The sequence below is a fragment of the Staurois parvus genome, unplaced genomic scaffold, assembly GCF_062004578.1.
Source record: "Staurois parvus isolate SC_StPar_1 unplaced genomic scaffold, SC_StPar_1.0 ptg000173l, whole genome shotgun sequence".
Taxonomy (NCBI): Eukaryota; Metazoa; Chordata; class Amphibia; order Anura; family Ranidae; genus Staurois; species Staurois parvus.
The window spans coordinates 1,984,740-2,003,297 of record NW_028317969.1 but is presented as its reverse complement, the minus strand read 5'-3'; the positions used below and the strand labels follow the sequence as shown (position 1 = coordinate 2,003,297).

Here is an 18,558-nt window from a genome sequence, read left to right as displayed (position 1 = left end):
CTTCTTCTTCACCCTCATCCTCTTCTTCTTCTTCTTCTTCACCCTCATCCTCTTCTTCTTCTTCTTCTTCACCCTCATCCTCTTCTTCTTCTTCTTCACCCTCATCCTCTTCTTCTTCTTCTTCTTCACCCTCATCCTCTTCTTCTTCTTCTTCTTCACCCTCATCCTCTTCCTCTTCATCCTCTTCCTCTTCATCCTCTTCCTCTTCATCCTCTTCCTCTTCATCCTCTTCCTCTTCATCCTCTTCCTCTTCATCCTCTTCCTCTTCATCCTCTTCCTCTTCATCCTCTTCCTCTTCCTCTTCATCCTCTTCCTCTTCATCTTTTTGTCTTCCTCTTGCAGGTCACTGCTCATGCGCAGATTTTTTATCGATAAAAAAATCGGCCGATTTGCCCACTAATTGCCGCGAAAATCGGCCGATCGGCAAAATCGGCCGATTATTTTCCAACTTTACCGAAAAAAAAAACCGGCCAAAATACCGAAAAACGGCCGACCAAATCGCCCACTAACGATCCGAAAATCGTCCGATTTTATTTTCGGCCGAAAAATCGGCCGATTTTCGACCCATCTATGGCCTGCATTAGGCTCGAATTTGCTAAACTTTAACACCTGGATTAGTAACTTTGGTTGAGCCATGTGACTGTCGTTTTCAAATCTTATCGGCCTTAGTTGAAAATAACTGTCACTTTTCTGAAAATAAACATCCTTCTCCTAGTGTGTAAGCTTTGTAAATGGAGCCTAATGCAGGCCATGCATGGTTCAAATTCTGAACGATTTTTCATCCCAAAATCGGAAACGTCGTTTGTTCGGTAATCCGATGATACCATCATTTATTTCAAAAATCGGCCGACCAAGTCATTCACCCCATATAACAGGCAAAACTTCTGTTCCTTCCAGGTCACGGCTCATGCGCATATTCTTTTCGGAAAAACAATTGTACGATTTGACCATCATTGAGTCGAAAATCGGTCGTTTTTCACGAATTTTCCAACATGCCTGATCACCGAAAAGGGGAGGAACCAGGAAAAATCGGACAGTGCCATTGACTCACTAAGGCTACGTTCACACTAGCGTTGTGTGCAGGCGGCAGAGAGGCGTTTGGTAAGCGTTTTTACCGCTTCCCAAACGCCTCTGCCAATTCTGCACATTACAGCACATGGTGCTGTTCTAACGGGAGCGTTTGCGTCGCGTCGCGGCAAAACGGACGCCTCTGGACGAGTCAGGAGGCTTTGAAGCCTCCTATTCTCGTCTATGGTGCTGCTCTGCAAACGCCCGGCCGGCGTTTGCGGTGCGGTTGCGACGCGGTTGCGGGGCGTTTGCGGAGCGGTAACACCACTCAAACTGCATTATAGGCGTTTGTGGGGCGTTATTAATGCTCGGCAAACGCCTAGCAACCGCCGCTAAACCGCGCATGCGGCGTTAGCCGAGCAATAATAATGCTCCGCAAACGCCGGACCAATGCTTGCCAAACGCTATAGGGGCGTTTGGCAAGCGTTGGCAAAACAGCCTAGTGGGAACGAGCCCTAACAGGGCGAAAATCGGCCAATTATTCTTCGGTCCGATTTTCGGATGACCAATCGGTCGATTTTGGACCCATTTATGACTGGCCTTATGCAACAAACTTACATTGCAGCCAGAACTGATTACTGCAAGGCTCCATGAACACTTGTGCGACTCCAAAGTCGTGTGATTTCCATTGCGGCTTTACAATGCAACTTTGGATGGATGTAACTTGGATGCGACTTTGGCTGTTGACTTTGGCTTTGACTGGTCCTCAACTGTTGCACTGATAACATTAAGGCTCCATTCACACTTGTAGGACTCCAAAGTCGTGCAACTTTGCAGAGGGACGACAAGTCACATCCATCCAAAGTCGCATGTAAAACATTCAGGTACAACTTTCATGCAGCTTTTGAGGGTTAACATTGAAGTCTATGGCCGTCAAGATGCATTATAGTTGGACCAAAGTACTGCATGGACTACTTTGAAGTCGCTGCAACTTTAAGTCGCACATATATGAATCGATATAATTGGAAAACATTGAGTATGGGACATTCCCTTCTCTATCAAACTATAAAAAGGATGGATTATTTTCTGACTGGAGGACATCCACCATCACCTAGCTCTTTCTTCCCCAGCCTTACTGTCCTTGCCTCCCCCCACCCACTCCGCTTTCTTTGATTGGGTTCCAGTTTCTCAGTCTTAAGAGGCTGTGGTCGTTCTCTAGGTAAGCCTTCATGCAAATGCAGCCTACCTAGGAACAGGGGCGGACTGACCATTTGGAAACTCGAGCACTGCCCAAGGGCCCGGGGTCAGTAGGGGGGCCCCATGAGATGCCCCTGGTACCTTTTTCATAGGATTTTTTTGAGTTTCGGCAAGGACACAGGGGCCCCATGATCCTCTATTGCCCGGGGGCCCCATGAGTGGTCAGTCCGCCCCTGCCTAGGAATACCCACTCCTCTTGGCTGCCATCGCACCCATCAAGGCATTTTTGTTATTTGCATAACTCCTGCAAAGAGCCAGCGTGCTGCAGGTTCTTGAGGAGTACCGAGGCAGGGTAATGTGAGGTTTTCAGGAAGCTATGTACAGCACCCTGGAGGTCCCTCCCACCAACCATGATCTGCCTGCATTGCATAGAAGTGCACAGAGATCAAGTGATGACATCACATCTAAAATAAGGAATGTAATGGAAAAGGGAAGGATTTATTTAAACTTACATTAGCATGTTGGAGGAAGGAACCAGGAATGATAAATAAAACATAAACTTTAGAATGGATACTGCTGCAGCATACACCATGCTATTACCTCCTTCAGAGTCCTGATGTTTGAGTCCTGCAGCGCTGACCACGTGCACCTGAGACACCACCTGGGGGTACCCGCACATCCCTGACCAGCATGTTTTTCGTGGCTCATCTACTGTCAGCTCGCTAAACAGAGGAACAATCACATGTTTAACAATGTCAGACTTTTACTTTGCAGATATACAACAGTTAGTTCTTACATAACTTTTATAAGGAATTTTTTTCTCAAAGAATAGGTGCAGATACTCTCTCCTTCCGAGTCACCCCTTGTTTCCACCCCCTACCCACCCCTGAGCACCATCCCTTGGTTCCTCCCTCTACTCACCTCCCAGTACCGCCCCTTTTAGAGAATACAGAGCTAAGTATCATTTTGTGGTGCTAAATAATTTGTATGAGATTAGTTAATGATATCAAGAAATGCAGTAAAATAGATTCCCTGCAGCCAGCAACAACAGAACCCCCCAACAGCAACAACAGACCCCCCTCCTGCAACAACAGACCCCCCTCCTGCAAATAATAGACCCCCCTCCTGCAAATAATAGACACCCCTCCTGCAAATAATAGACACCCCTCCTGCAAATAATAGACACCCCTCCTGCAAATAATAGACACCCCTCCAGCAACAACAGACCAACAGACCCCCCTCCAGCAACAAAGCAACAATAGATCCCCTTATGCCATAATAGGCCCCCCTCCTGCAACAATAGACCCTCTTTCAGCAACAATAGATCCCCTCCAGCAGCAATAGACCCTCCAGCAGCAAAATACCCCCAAGAAAAAACAGGTCTAAAAACCACAGACCCCTCCAGCAGCCACAGACCCCTCCAGCAACAATAGATCTCCCAGCAGCCAGCATAAACAGATCCTCCATCAACCAGCAACTACAGACACCCTCCCAATTTCCCTCCCAGCAACAACTTGATCCCCTGCCCCAGCAACAATAGACTTTCCTGGAGACAATAGGTCCCCCAGCAGCCAGCAACAATAGACTCAGCATCACACCCCAGCATCCCTTGCCATTTCATACATTCAGTATTGGAACTGTGTTCCCCCATGTTCCCACTGGAAAAAAAGCCCAGACTTTTTTCTTTATGATACCAACCTGCGTCAGTTTAATCACTGACATTTTTTTTCTCATGTCGGTACGATATCCATACAGTGTCTGAGAGAGGGGCATCCCTAGGCAGGTGTGGGGGGTGCGCACCACACCGGGTGACACCAATAGCACGGGGTGACACTGGACCCGCTCCACGAAAAGGTGAGCTTTAAAGCAAGCGATGATCCCCGCAGGAAGGATCAGATCTGCGGATTGAGCATAATGGATCGGAGTCCGATCCATTATGCTCCCTAATCTGCAGATCCGATCCATCCTGCGGGGATCGTCACTTGCTTTATAACTTACCTTTTTGTGGAGCTCGTGGAGAGATCGGTTAACCACGTATAGGTTGCAACCCGGTGCGGTAACACTTGGTGACACCCCCTCTGATGATCCCCGCAGGATGGATCGGATCTGCGGATTGGGGAGGATAATAGATCGGGCTCCGGTCCATTATGCACAATCCGCAGATCCGATCCATCCTGCGGGGATCATCAGACGGGGAGTCACCAAGTGTTACCGCACCGGGTTTCACCAACCCTAGGGACGCCCCTGTCTGATATGCTACAAATTACCTTCTTACAGGTTTACATCTGCCAGGGAACAGCAAATGTTTGGTTTTTCAACACACAGGCCTCTAGAAAGAGATATATATTGCCTCTTCTATAGGTTGTCTTGTGTGTAGAAGCGACTGTGTGACAGGGTCACTTTATAAAAACCTAACCTAACATTTACTTTCACTTACCTAAATCCATGGACACATGACGCACCAGGACCAGAGTCTTCCATCTTCTTCACTGCAGAGGAGGAGGATGGTTCATTGGGTGTCTATGTCACTGTCTGGCTGACGTAGACAGTTCTTATTGGCTGCCTACTGATGGGTTCTTTTAGACTCCAGAAGACTGAGCAGCGTGACGTCATCACAAAGAGATGACTGTTTGGTTCAAGCATAGATTGCAATGATGGATGACCAGGAGTCACTCTTGGAAGTGGTGCAAGGAACATGGACAGCACGTGGGTAGGTGCAGCGTGATGCGGTGGGTAAAAAGCAGTACATAACAGGCCCGGTGGGGAGGCAACCAGGGGCGGACTGACAACTCATGGGGCCCCCGGGCAATAGGTGATCATGGGGCCCCTGTGTCCTTGCCCAAACACAAAAAAGCCTATGAAAAAGGTACCAGGGGCATCTCATGGGGCCCCCTACTGACCCCGGGCCCTCGGGCAGTGCCCGAGTTTCCAAATGGTCAGTCCGCCCCTGGAGGCAACACAACCATGACCACTTGCAAAGTGTAACGGTGAAGGAACAGAAGACTGAAGACCCGGAGAAGGCAACAGCATCTGCCACGAGGACTGGAATGCAGCCTGGCCGGTCCGTAGCCAATGGGGGAGCTTCTGGGAAGGTTAGCAAAGTCCCTGTACTTTCCCTACTCTTCCAGAACCTTTTCCTGACTCTAAGTACTGGCAAGACAAGGGACCTGTCCCTACACTAGCCACTCGCAAAATTTGTGCCAAACCTGAGCACCAGAGTCTTGAAGGAGAACTACAGCCAAAGGTCTCAGCCGGACCATGCTGGGGAAAGATCTTGACTTTAAAGTCAGGATCCACCCCAGAGTCTGAAGCGGCATCTCGCTCAGCCTCTCAGCGATCTGCTGAGAGCCTATGCCAGCTGCTCCCTCCCCCTCCACAGCCCAGAGCTCCAGTGAGCATGGGTGGGGGGGGGCAGAGCAGACAGCGGTTGTGAGAACTCAGTGATCAGCAGTCATGCAATCACTGTCACCCTTAGAGCCGGCGGGGTACAGATGCAGCATCCACCTAAGTAAGTATGATTTTGAAGAAAAAAAACAAAAATGCCATATTTCTCTTTAAATGGACTCTACCTGATCCAAGATGGCTGCCAAAGTCACATGCGGCACCAGCATCCAATTGGATAGCTGCCTCCCTGTGACCAAGGAAACCAGAGAGGAACTAGGTTTCTCTTGTCTTCCTCCCCCATCTGCATGGCCACTGCGGATGAGTGCCACCTACAGTGAAGAAAATTATCTCCCTAGTATGTTGAAGTGCAGCAATATCAATTGGATCATGCTTTGCTGGGTTTTTTGCCTTCCTCTGGATCAACTGTGGGTGTGGGATTATAACTTTTTTTTTTTTATGGTTGAACTGAATGGACTTTTGTCTATTTTTCAGCCAGACTAACTATGTAACTATGTAATTCTGCAGCACTGAAGAGTCTATATCTACCTAGTTTACCATTGTCCTTTGGGGGTTTTAGAAGACCCATTTTTCAGGCTCTCCAATCCGGTGGAGCAGCAATACACATTATGAAATCCAAGGCTCTTACCAGCAGTTTGAAGGCACATCACTGAAGACTCGGAGGAGGAAGTCTCCTGTTGCTCCAGGCTCGAATGTGGTGGGAATGATGACATAGCGACCTTCTTTCATCTCCGTCCTGAGGAAGACACTGCGCGAGTTTATGTAGATGGAACTGGCGACCTTCGGCTGGACTGTGTGCATGCGGTATTTGCGGTTCAACTCCACCTGCTCAAAGAAGACAAGTCAGCCCCACCAATGCTAACCAGGACTAATGATAGATCACTAAACATCTGACTAGGTCATCTTGAGTTTAAAGGTGGAACTTTTATAATAAATCAATACAGGGTCTAGAACCCTGCTGGGTCCTTACTGCCATCTTCAAGCCCATGGCTGAGATTTTACCATCAATGATCCCCCAGTCATGGCTGTACCTTACGCTGATTTGCCTGGTTTATGTCTTGAGTGCATTCTTCTCATAGCGCTATGGCAGGTAACCCCATAATACTGGTGTCGGCTGACACCATCAAATGCCTGAACGCACCTGACCGAGCCCCCAAAGTGTATGCGATTTGTTTTCCTTACAGAAAGGAAGATAAGAGGATATAAATCTCACCCTAAGCACATCAAAACCAATAGCTAGGTTTTCCGCTTTCCCGTCTTTCCGTGTGGTCCGTTTGGTTTTCTGTTGTAGGCAGATGAGAATTTCATCCTCTGGTTTCTTTACATCGAACACAAACTGGAGAGAATAGACAAGACATACAGGTCTGTGAGATGCAAGTCACCCCAGCAAAAAAATTTGAAAAATACATTTTTGCTCGCACGTGACTAAGCCTAGGTTGAGACTGGATGAGATGCGCACTTTACATGCGGTTTGGAGTGCGAGTGCAGTGCGATATTACATAGTTAAATACTGAAGACAAGAACAGTGAGCGCTCAAGACTCTGATGAGGTCAGCAGCAAATGCACTAAAAAGAAACCGAAGACCTTATATAAAACACAAACAAAATTTGGTGCAGTGCTGAAAAAATTAATACTCAAAATATTATTAATATGAAGATATTAAATACAAGTGATAACACAGGAGTGAATGAAACGCTGCAATGAGCACAAATAAACAAGCGCGGCTGTGAAAGTCATAAAACAAAGAAAGTGTTCATATGATGGTGAGGGTCTGACAAACACCGGTCAGAAAATTGTGCTGCACATGAATCCTGTAGCACAGGTGGTATCAGATTATTCCATGTGACTTTAATCCGTGCAGGGAATTGATAAAAAAATGCGCACTCACCAGATGCACATAGTAAAAAGCGCAATGTGTTGAATCATATATTGACCAAGGATCTGCAGGAAGCCCCCTTTAGATGGACCAGACAGCATGGGAAGGGACTCCCTCCTCTGGATCGGAGACTGCTCTGCAACCGTTATCCAACTGGAGTCCTGGAAATCGTTTAGCGGGTTTTGTTCAGAAGTCTCTCCAGAACAACCAAAAGGAGACCAAGGCGAAGCTTCATGTCCGGAGTTGCTGACCCAGCGGGAGGGGGAGGAGCTCCGGGGAGAGTCCGGGGACAGGCCGCACACCAGAGAGAGGATCCGACACCCAGGGTTGGGCTTTCATTTGGTGGTAAATGGTAATGGATATCTCCTTTTTTTTTTTTTATTAATCAAAGGAAAACTGGCTCAAAATAGTAAAAAAAAAAATCAGTTTCTTTAATGTAGCTGTGTGTTTCTTGTTACTACCATAACCTACCACCAAAGAGCAACCCAAAATAAATTTTCCAGCTCTTGACGATTGCAGCGATATTATGTATGTATGTATGTTATGTGTTGTTTGCACCCGTAGTACAGCCCAGAAACAATAGTGCGCATTTTGTTTTGTGTTTTTTTTTTTTATCTAAAACACACTATTTTTTTTTTTAATCCTGACCTTTGACTCTGACCTTTTGAGCTTTGACCCTGACCCAAACACTTACCCTGGCACCGAACTAGATCAAACCTTGATCTAGGTATTTTTTCTTTATTTTTTAATATATATATATTTTTTTTTGAGAAAATGTATCTCTCTCCTCCATTCATAGAAAGAGAAAAAAACAAGGGGGCCGGGCTGTACAGTGACTGATCACTGTGATAGCCAATCAGAGGCTATCACAGCGATCATGTGACCCTGGAATCTGGAGTCCCGGGTCCTGATCATTAGAACGGGACCCGGAGCTCTCAGTGACACCGCGGTCTTTGTGCTGGTAACACGCTATGTGGTGCGCTCCCAGAACAAAGACAGGTACGCAAATATGCGGCCCCATGGAAAAAAGCCCAGTTCTGTGAGGCCGCATATTTGTGTTACATCGGCGTCAAGGGGTTAAAGTCAGCACAACATCACCTTATTCACTAAGCTAAGGGAAAATTAGTTTGCCAAAAAGGGAATTTGATTAATTTGGTGACCGAGGTGAAGTTGTTACTCACCGTGACCCAGTAAAAGGGCTTGGAGTATAAGGCGCCGCTCTAAGCAAGAGGGAAGGTGTGACCCCCCCCGATCCTCAGAAATGGGGTGCCGGTGTTAAGCGCACTCATCCAGCAGTGACAGGGTAGTATAAACAAAGAACGCTGCATTCCCAACCTGACTGCAGTATAGATGAAGATGTCAAAGGTCTAATCCAGCACTGTTACACAAACCATGCCCCCTCCAAACGTGTTGCGCCCGCCCACCCACCGGAACTTGGTCACTCTGTGACAGAGCCCCTATGCGTGGGGTGAAATGCATCAGTAGATGTGGTTTGTGGAGCAGCGCTGTCTGAGGCCGTTTGACATCTTCATCTACATTCCGGTTGGGTTCGGAGAGCAGCATTCTTTGTTTTCGCAAGGTGAAGCTGTGCTGACATCAATCATCCAAAGCAGAATGCATGCAGAATTCCAGCTCTTTTTTAGTTTTCCTTGCACATGATTGCCTATTCTTTGCAAAAAGAATTTTCACTTTGTTTCACCATATTTACCAAGATATGTAAAAATTCACTTTCAAAGTGAACATGCTCTACATGCTTGTAAATCAAGGTCGTTGTGCATGATCATTCATGAAAGTAATCCCCAATGTTTTTGAACAATATTGAAGCAGAAAAGACTAAATCCAACATGAAGGAACTGAGCTTATCCCAAACTGTAAATGGTACATACTCAGCAGGCAAACGAAAAATCGAAATTACAAAAACCAACCCCGACAAGCCTTCCTCTGGATCAACTGTGGGTGTGGGATTATAACTTTTTTTTTTTTTATGGTTGAACTAGATGGACTTTTGTCGTTTTTCAGCCAGACTAACTATGTAACTATGATACTAGGAATCATCAAATCCCAAGTAAGAGGGACAGATGACTTACCCATATGACTTCCACATGTAGGTATAAGATCTACATTTAAGCACCAACCTATGCAAAAGCTGGGAGGACTATTTTCCAAAGCAAACAATAAAAGTGGGGAAACAGAGCACAGAAAGGTCCAATAAGGACAAGGTAGAGGACACACCAAAGAGAAGAAAGGTTCCAGAACAGGGGGAAGGAAGAGGAGAGAGAGAGAAAAAAAGAAAGGGGGAAGAGGGCAAGAAAAAAATGGGGGTAAAGAGAGGGGTTCAAAGGACTATTATGGATCAGTGAAAAGGGAAGAACGAGCCAATCCTGGCTCATTACATCTTGGGAAACCGTATCTGCCAAATATACAGTATAGCCACGTGTGTAATGGAAATCGTGACAATAAAACCATTTTTTGAGAAATTGCTCATCTTTACTTTTCAGCCGTCAAGCATTTCATATCATCTATTTCAGTAACTACGGCTATCCATTGTCCAACTGTTGGTGGATCCACACTTCTCCATTTTTGGGGAATGCTCACTTTTGCAGGGAGCAAAAGGGATTTTTTTTTAGATCTGCGCCTTAAAAGTGGGGTGGTATGTAATAAAAATACCTCCTGACAAAATTCCAGTGTAATGCTGGTAAGTCTGTAGGTCAGACTATTGATGTCTTCCCACAATGGGCATATACGCCGACACGTCCAGAAGATATAGAGCAATGTGCCGTTGTCCTGAAGACATCGCCAACATAGGGGAGAAGCCAACGGAAAGACCTTATGGAAAAATGATTCCATCCTATACCACTAGGCAGGGGCGGACTGACTATTTGGAAACTCTGGCACTGCCCGAGGGCCCGGGGTCAGTAGGGGGCCCCATGAGATGCCCCTGGTACCTTTTTCATAGGCTTTTTTGAGTTTGGGCAAGGACACAGGGGCCCCATGATCCCCTATTGCCCTGGGGCCCCATGAGTTGTCTGTCCGCCCCTGCCACTGGGTCAACAATTTGTAACCAAATTCTTGTTGTCTACTAGAGATGAAGGGACCTGTGTGTGAAGAAGAGAACCCAACCCCTCTGTAAATCACATTCAATTCCCTCTCTCATTTTTGTAAAAATGGTGGGACACAGTCCGCCGCTGGGTTATTCACGAAGGAATAAAAGATCGACAGTGAATGGCGAAGTGGTGAAGTATCCAGACAATGGTGTCCAAACTAAGAGGAGCGCCATTTTGGCTGTTAGCAGTCTGGCAGTTCCTACTGACTGCTAGGAGAAGCAGCAGCTCAGTTCCACCGATGTTGAATCAAAGGGGGTTCCCTGCGCCTTTTTCGGTTTTGGCATGAGGTCAATAGCCCGTTGGGGGTCCAAGAAGGTACATTGTAAAGGTCCTGTGGAACGTCGTCACACGTGTCCGCTCAGAACCATGACTAGCCACTCCCCCAGTAACCCCATATTTTTCCACAATCTAGCCTTTTAAACATGCCACAAAATGATCTGTCAGTTTTCAGTGGACTCAACGTTGGAGAAGATAGATCTCTGCCAACAGAACACACAGACCAGGCTTCCCTACTGAAGTACCATTGGTTGGTTCTCACCTGGGGGTTCTGGAGAAAGGTTGTCCTGTTATTGAGACAGCCCCCTGACCGGTTCTTTAGAGGGTCATCATGCCTTATCCAAGCCCCCCGCAGTACAGACTCCTCCCAAGTCTTGTGAATGCTCAAATAGGACGTGTTTATGAGTCTACACATGATGATGTCCGTGTAATATTTGCTGAAATCTTCAAACGTCATCCTGAAAAACACCAAAACCTATTAACATTTAAAGAACAACCTCAGGCTTTTTTTTTTTCTTTTTTTAAATATAGTTTCCCCAGCAGTTATTCAATTCTCCCACAAGTCCTCAGTTTTCTGCTCAACATCATTCAACCAGGCAGACAGAGGACATACTGTGAGTGCTGGACATGAGGGACTGCTCACTAAGAGTGGTGCTGACATCATCATGTCCGTGGTGCTCTCTGAATCCTTGAGCATTACCGAATGCTGGAAGAAGACCTAAAGAGGAAGGAGACCTAGTTGGGGAGATTTACTAAAACTGGAGTACTCAGAATCTGGTGCAGCTGTGCATGGTAGCCAATCAGCTTGTTCAATTAAGCTTTGACAATAGAACCTGGAAGCTGATTGGCTACCATGCACAGCTGCACAAGATTTTGCATGCTTCAGTTTTAGTAAATCTCCCTCTATGTGTCTAGGAGATATCTGAAAAAGCAGTTTGTGACGGGAGTCACTTTGGGTGGGGGGCCCATGGAACCCAGCTCACTTTTGAGAGGTGGGGAGACCCCTGTCTCAGCTCCCCATATCCCTCTTATGTGTAAGTCACCCTATGCCTATTAGGGGTACAGGGTGATGTGTCCTAATATTGTGTAGACATGTCTAGAAGATAGGTGGGGTGGGGATTGTGTATTGTTTGGTGTTATGTGGCTGCATCCCATTGTTCTATTGTTTGTCTTGCTTGGGAGCAAACTATTATGGGATGTATGTGTATTAGCTTAGGGGGGGGGGTGTCTCCAGCAGTCCTCCCTCCTGATGGGACTGTCTGCTGGTGTGAAGTTTGAATACCTGTGTGTCTCTTGTTACTAAATGTAAATTGCCCCGCCTTGTGTCATTATGCAGGGAGGGGGGACTGTCCCCTGAGTGCATATATCTTGTATCTGTATTCAAATAAACTAGTCTACTTTCTAGATTACTTCAAGATTGGTGTTGTCTAGTCTTGTTTGGTCCGCTGTGGTGTCTATGGTCGGTGTTCGGACAGGGAAACGGTATTCTACCGGAAGTACTGTCGGGGTCGGTTCCATTACACAGTTAAAAACCAAGGGAATAGGGGAAGAGGGCCTCAGTATCTACTGGGGAAACCTAGAATGGTGTTTTTTTGTATGATTGTTAAATTAGATTAGGGGTCTGTAATGTGCTCTGATTAGATACAAATAATGCCTAAAATGAACCTCTTAACGGGTAAATAGTGGGCAAACTTACATTAAAGTCAATGTGATGCACAAGAATGTTCATCAAACCTTAAAGGCAATGAAGAGTGGTTTTTCAAACCTGCTTCCCCTTCATTGATATTTTATTTATCTAGACTGCAAGTGAGAAGGATCTTTCTCAATTTCGTAGGAAAGTCAACCACTTTGAATCGCTTTCAAACAGGAAAGTGGACGGTACAATATGTATCGTAGTCTGGAGGACCTGAGATCACCATCCAGCCACTTGTAAAAAGTAGCAGTCTTTATTGGACTCTAGCAACAATACAAATCAGTGTTCTTCAGCAAAAATAAAGCAAACCATCAATAATCCTGGTATAATCAAGACAATATAACGGCTCATCACCAATGTGCCAGTCCCACACGAGGCTCCTGTTTGCGTCAGGCGTACCGCAAAGAAAGCAGAAGTTCAACAAATCTATGTCTCTAGATAGCCACAGCTGAGAACTACACCACTCTACCTAACAGATGGGTGCAGGGGCGGACTGACAACTCATGGGGCCCCCGGGCAATAGGGGATCATGGGGCCCCTGTGTCCTTGCCCAAACTCAAAAAAGCCTATGAAAAAGGTACCAGGGGCATCTCATTGGGCCCCCTACTGACTTTGGGCCCGCGGGTAGTGCCCGAGTTTCCAAATGGTCCGTCCGCCCCTGGATAGGTGCTATCTGACTTCAGGCCTTAACTGCAAGCGTGTTAACCCTTTTTAGACCAAAGTCCCTGTAATCAGGGTTTTGAAGCTCTTTCCAACCCAAAGTCTCTCTGAGCCTCTGAATTCTGGGTCTCAAATGAGAACTTAACAATCCAGAAAGTACTGTAAATCAGTTCTCTCCTCTCCAACCAGACTACCCTGGAACCCCTCATCCTGCATGGGGCCCACCACTTTGGCCTCATCCATTGGGTGCTAAAGCTTGTACACTGCAAATAGCTTGTTTATTTGGCTGGAGCCGCCAGGTGCTAATCTGACAGGCGAGCAGGTGTGGGTGAGTAGCCCCCAAAACCAGACAGCGTGAAAGCAGCGAAAAAGCAAAAAATAGTTGATCAATATACAACACCCTCACAATCGGCGTGCTGATGTCCCACGCGGTCACCATATTACCACCACAGTTCATGCAGGAACAGAGTGAGGAAAGCCCCTCAGCAGTGGTCTTTCTTCCTGGTTCAGATCTACTCTAGAATTCCCTTTTGAAGTAGTAGTGCCCACGTGCTGAAATTCCAATTGCTGCACATGTTCCTATCAGAGTTATGGGTGCACACAGTATACATAGGGCTGTACATCGATTAGTCAATGTGTTATATTATACCATCATTTTACATACAAATACCCAAAGATTTGTACTAGTAGAGGACTTACCAGAATTCGCCATCATCCTCAACTGTCACTCCCAGTTTTTCCCGCTCGCTCTTGCTCACTTTTTGCCATTCCTCTGAACTGTGGAGGGAAGAGACAGATGCATGACACAGATCCACCTTTTCTTTAAAATATTACTAAACCCACAACAGTAAAATCAGTCTGTATAAGCAGTAAAGCGTTCTTGTTATTCTCACTGTGGAACCTAAGGGGTTAATACTCTGCATTGTGTAATAAGGCTGTTTGATCCTGTCTTCTCTGATCCTCCCCTTCTTCTACTGTTCCCAATCCATCTGCTGATAGTACTGAGCTCTAGGAGTCACTCTGTGCATACTCAGATTGATGTGTTTTGCCAGAGACATTTTTTTTTTCTGTGGGAGGGTGCATGCATTCAGCACGGAGCCAATCAGCACTGGTCAGACAGAGGGTCATGGTTTATGCAGCCTCATAGGACAATCAGAGCAGAATGAAAACTGCTCCTACAAGCTTTAACCAGTGCTCTGCTGGACACTGATAAAAGTCACAAGACTGCTCTAACTGCTGATGAGAAAAGGTATTTAGCAGGTTATATTTACTAAAATAATTGCATTTGAATGTTCTGTGTACTGTGGGAGACCAGATATAGTGAATGCAGGGTCCTGGGAGACCAGATGTAGTGAATGCTGGATCCTGGGAGACCAGATATAGTGAATGCAGGGTCCATGGAGACCAGATATAGTGAATGCAGGGTCCTGGGAGACCAGATATAGTGAGTGCGGGGTCCGGGGAGACCAGATATAGTGAATGCGGGGTCCGGGGAGACCAGATATAGTGAATGCGGGGTCCTGGGTTTAGTAACACCAAGTCTGGCACTAATATCACTGTAAGGTCTGTAGTGGATTGTTTTTCAGAGGGCAGGTAGATGCTAGACAATTTGTCACCTCCTGGATGCCCGTTTTTAAACCTGCAAAGCCTGCAGCACCACGTCGCAACCGATTGCAGGGTGGTTGTGTTGCAGCCCTATTCACTTGAATGGGTCATGTTAGGTGGTGGTACTGTCTGCCAAGCACGACAAGAGGGACAACTTTTGACGCAGACACAAAGTGTACCACCTAACCCCCGAGGCTGCCACGTTAGCTTGAGCTGGGTGATCGTGGGGTGGTAAAACAGCAGCTCAGTTGCCTATTCTTATATGCCAAATATGCACTGGAAATGCATTACAATTACATGTAAACTCGCATACAACCAGAGCGCGGGGATTATGGTATAAGGGCCAGTTCACACCAGAATGTGTTGCGGGAAACCAGTGTTCCATGAACGTTTGCCGCACCACATCCAAAACAGTTGCAATCTTCAGCGGCTGTTAATATTAAGTTAATAACACCCCAAATACAGGATGCAAAGGCAATACGTTTGCCCGCCCCAGAACGCATGGTACAAAAGTACCATGCGGTGCGGGTTTAGTGAGTTTGCAATGGCAGTGCATGCACAACTTTTGGTGTGGCGCGCTTTGATTTCAGTCCATTCAATGAATAGGCTGAAATCACACCACACAGAACTGCATGTGAACCGCACAGGAACCGCACCGTGCATTCCTGGTGTGAATCGGCCCTAAATGAACCCTTAAAAAATACTACCTGGAGTTGCTTATCCCTCCTTCCTGTCTAGCTGTTATGCCAATCCTCTGGTTTCAATATTTTAGAAGCCGCTGACCTGGAACTAGTAAAGTCTAAACGCGATATACATAGTTGTTTCAGGTCAGTGAACCCAGAGGCAGCCAGGCAGCCAGCATTTTGCTGAAGGTGAGGTCAAGATATCAGCAATCCTCGATTTATTTTCGATGCGAGTGGCCTAATCACATTGGACAATCTGATTTACCAGGTGAGGTGGCACTCAGAACACCTTCATAGTTTTTGTTGGTGGCACACATTTTCCAGAAAAGTTCAGCAACCCTTTTGTGATTGGTGCAGGATTACCTGTCACTCCATGGCCCGTTCCACTCTCGTTCACCCCATGGATTGCGCATTCTGATCATATCCAGTTTCTCAGACTTGAAAAATGCCAGCAATCCATGGCCCAAACGCACTTTCCGGACATCGGTCACAGCGTAGGCGTGGCCCTTCACCAGGCCGCAAGCCAGCCGCGCTTCCATGTCAGCTGCCGAAGTTGCCTAGAGAGGAAATGACATTTACAGACAGATTTCAGACAATGGAATGAGTTTGTATTTAGAGGTGCTACTTATAGGAACCTATCAGATGTAAGGATCCATCACTGGTGACATTACCGTGACTTTGAACAGATGTGTACAGTTTAGTGTATTAGCACTTGCCACAGCAAACACAGAGAAATGGAGAGAATTTTCAAATGAAAAGCATCAGTATTAAGTTACACTGTAATTCAGGCTTTACTTCACCTCCCTAGCGGTCTGATTATGTCAGTATTTCTGTGCTCAAAGCTGTACATTATTTTCAATGGAAATATGTTTTTTTATTGTAGGCCTGTAATTTTTAGGAATAACCCATTGAAATCTGTCCGAACAAGAGTCTAGTAAACATCCCGGGGATGATAAAATTTTAAACACAAAATCATAAATTATAATATAATAATTATAAAAATAATAATATAATAATAATACATTTAATTCAATAATGTCATCAAACCAAAAACACTGAAATTGGAAATTGAGCGACAAGTTCACACATCACTGAGCAAAGTCGCACAATCGTTTTCAGTGTCTGATGAGGAATTTCCCCACGAATCATTATCACTCAATTCTGCAAGTGGTTCTGATTTACTATCTCTGTTCTCTAGCTGGTATAAAACCGATTTTGACCTAAAGGGACGCTTTTTGGACGCCATGGACATTTCTCAGTTTCCAGGCAGAAAGAACAGTAAAAATGCAGGCAGGGCACAGGACAAAGCACTCGGGACAAAATGTATGTGAAATGGTTTGATACAGGAATGTTTTACTATGTAATTTTAGTGTATTACGTGAATGTCAAATTTTTACATTTTTGAAATTCCCGTCGGTTCCGTCCCCCATACGTCCCAACGCTCGCAGGGAATGGAACCTGGAAGACGGATGCCGGCATCGGCCGGGCGACATGGCCGGGGTCACTGCAGGGGGGACATCGCGGGAGCGCAGGACAAGGTGCTTGAGGGATCCCAGAGCAACGCTCCAGTGTATTCCCGAGTGTAGCTTCTGGTACTAAAAGTTAACCCCGAGCTACACTCGGGAATACCACCAGGGAGGTTATTGTGCAATACTAAGGCTTCATGTACACAAGCCTACCCTGATCGCTGGCCGTGGAAAACCGCAAATCACTGCAAAAAAGCTGTACCATGTTTTGCGTTTTCCCGCGGTCAGCGATCAAAATGTTCCTATCCTGAACGCAATTCTTCCACGTTCAGGAGAGGGAAGCTTAACCTCACCTAAACGCAGCAGCTCCTAAACTCTGCTAAAAGCCTACGTACACATGGACACATAGGATTTTATAGAACTGAGTTTAGGAGGTTTGGGAAAAAAAAACCCAAAAGCTCCTAAACTCGAGTTTAGAAGCTGATTGTGTACATGAAGCCTAATAGGAACTGGTAGTGAACTGCTGAGTTTCAATTAAGAGTGGAGCCTGAGGCAAAACTTAAAACATCAGTTGGATTTTCACATTTTTGTGTCCAGACTGGGGATCCCTTGTCACAGGGCAGGAAGTGATGGACCACACTTTACAAAGGTTGTCACCCTACCTCATGCCATCCAAAACACATAACAAAATATTATATATATTCATTTCTAACAGCTAGTTCTAGTTAGAATGAGGAGCAAATATGAAATTCTACGTGAAACTAGGCAAATCGCTGGATCTCTGCAATGTTGTCAAAACGCCGAACTTTGAGTTGGATCTTCATCTTTGGGAAGAGGGCATTTTCAAGGGTTGAGCTTGTTGGTCTTCTTGATCTTTTGTCATCTTCCAGTGATGTTTTTCCACTCTTGAAGCACACATGCCACTCAAAACACCTCGAACGACTCATTACAGCATCGCTGTAAATTTGTATGTCAAATGTTTCTGTGGTAGATTTGCCCAGTTTCATGGAGAATTTCACATCTGCTCTTTGTTCTAACTTGCTGCCCATAATGAAATAGCAGACGTGGTAACAAACGTGGTCAGAATAGCACCAGTTGCACAGCTCCCGATGTACACAGGACGTCTTTTGGCACACCGACTTATGAAGGTCAGTGCTCCCTGTGTCTGTGAGTGCAACCTTGTGCTGACAACTGTTGGCGTGTTACAAAACTAGTCTTGAATCTATTTGATACTGCCTCGTGATATACATACATACACACACGCACGCTATACTGACAAAAGTATTGGTTGGCCTGCCTTTACACGCACATGAACTTTAGTGGCATCCCATCCTTAGTTTGTAGGGTTCAATATTGAGTTGGCCCCGCCCTTTGCAGCTATAACAGCTTCAACTCTTCTGGGAAGGGCGCCCACAAGGTTTAGGAGGGTGTCTATGGGAAGGTTTGACCATTCTTCCAGAAGCACATTTGTGAGGTCAGGCACTGATGTCGGGGGAGGGGGCCTGGATCGCAGTCTCCGCTCTAATTCATCCCAAACGTGTTTTATGGGGTTGAGGTCAGGACTCTGTGCAGGCCAGTCAAGTTCCTC

General features: G+C 46.0%; 1 protein-coding gene across 1 annotated transcript in view; it reads right to left on the bottom strand.

Moving 5' to 3' along the window:
• CAPN5 (calpain 5) overlaps positions 1 to 18,558 on the bottom strand; it is a 176,651-nt gene that overhangs the window by 19,033 nt on the left and 139,060 nt on the right. The window contains exons 6-11 of the mRNA XM_089676752.1: positions 15,868 to 16,061; positions 13,916 to 13,993; positions 11,126 to 11,321; positions 6,821 to 6,943; positions 6,236 to 6,432; positions 2,806 to 2,927 (exon numbers count right to left, since the gene is read on the bottom strand). Of these exons, the coding sequence (XP_089532878.1) occupies positions 2,806 to 2,927; positions 6,236 to 6,432; positions 6,821 to 6,943; positions 11,126 to 11,321; positions 13,916 to 13,993; positions 15,868 to 16,061 (910 nt within the window). The remainder of the gene's footprint in view (positions 1 to 2,805; positions 2,928 to 6,235; positions 6,433 to 6,820; positions 6,944 to 11,125; positions 11,322 to 13,915; positions 13,994 to 15,867; positions 16,062 to 18,558) is intronic.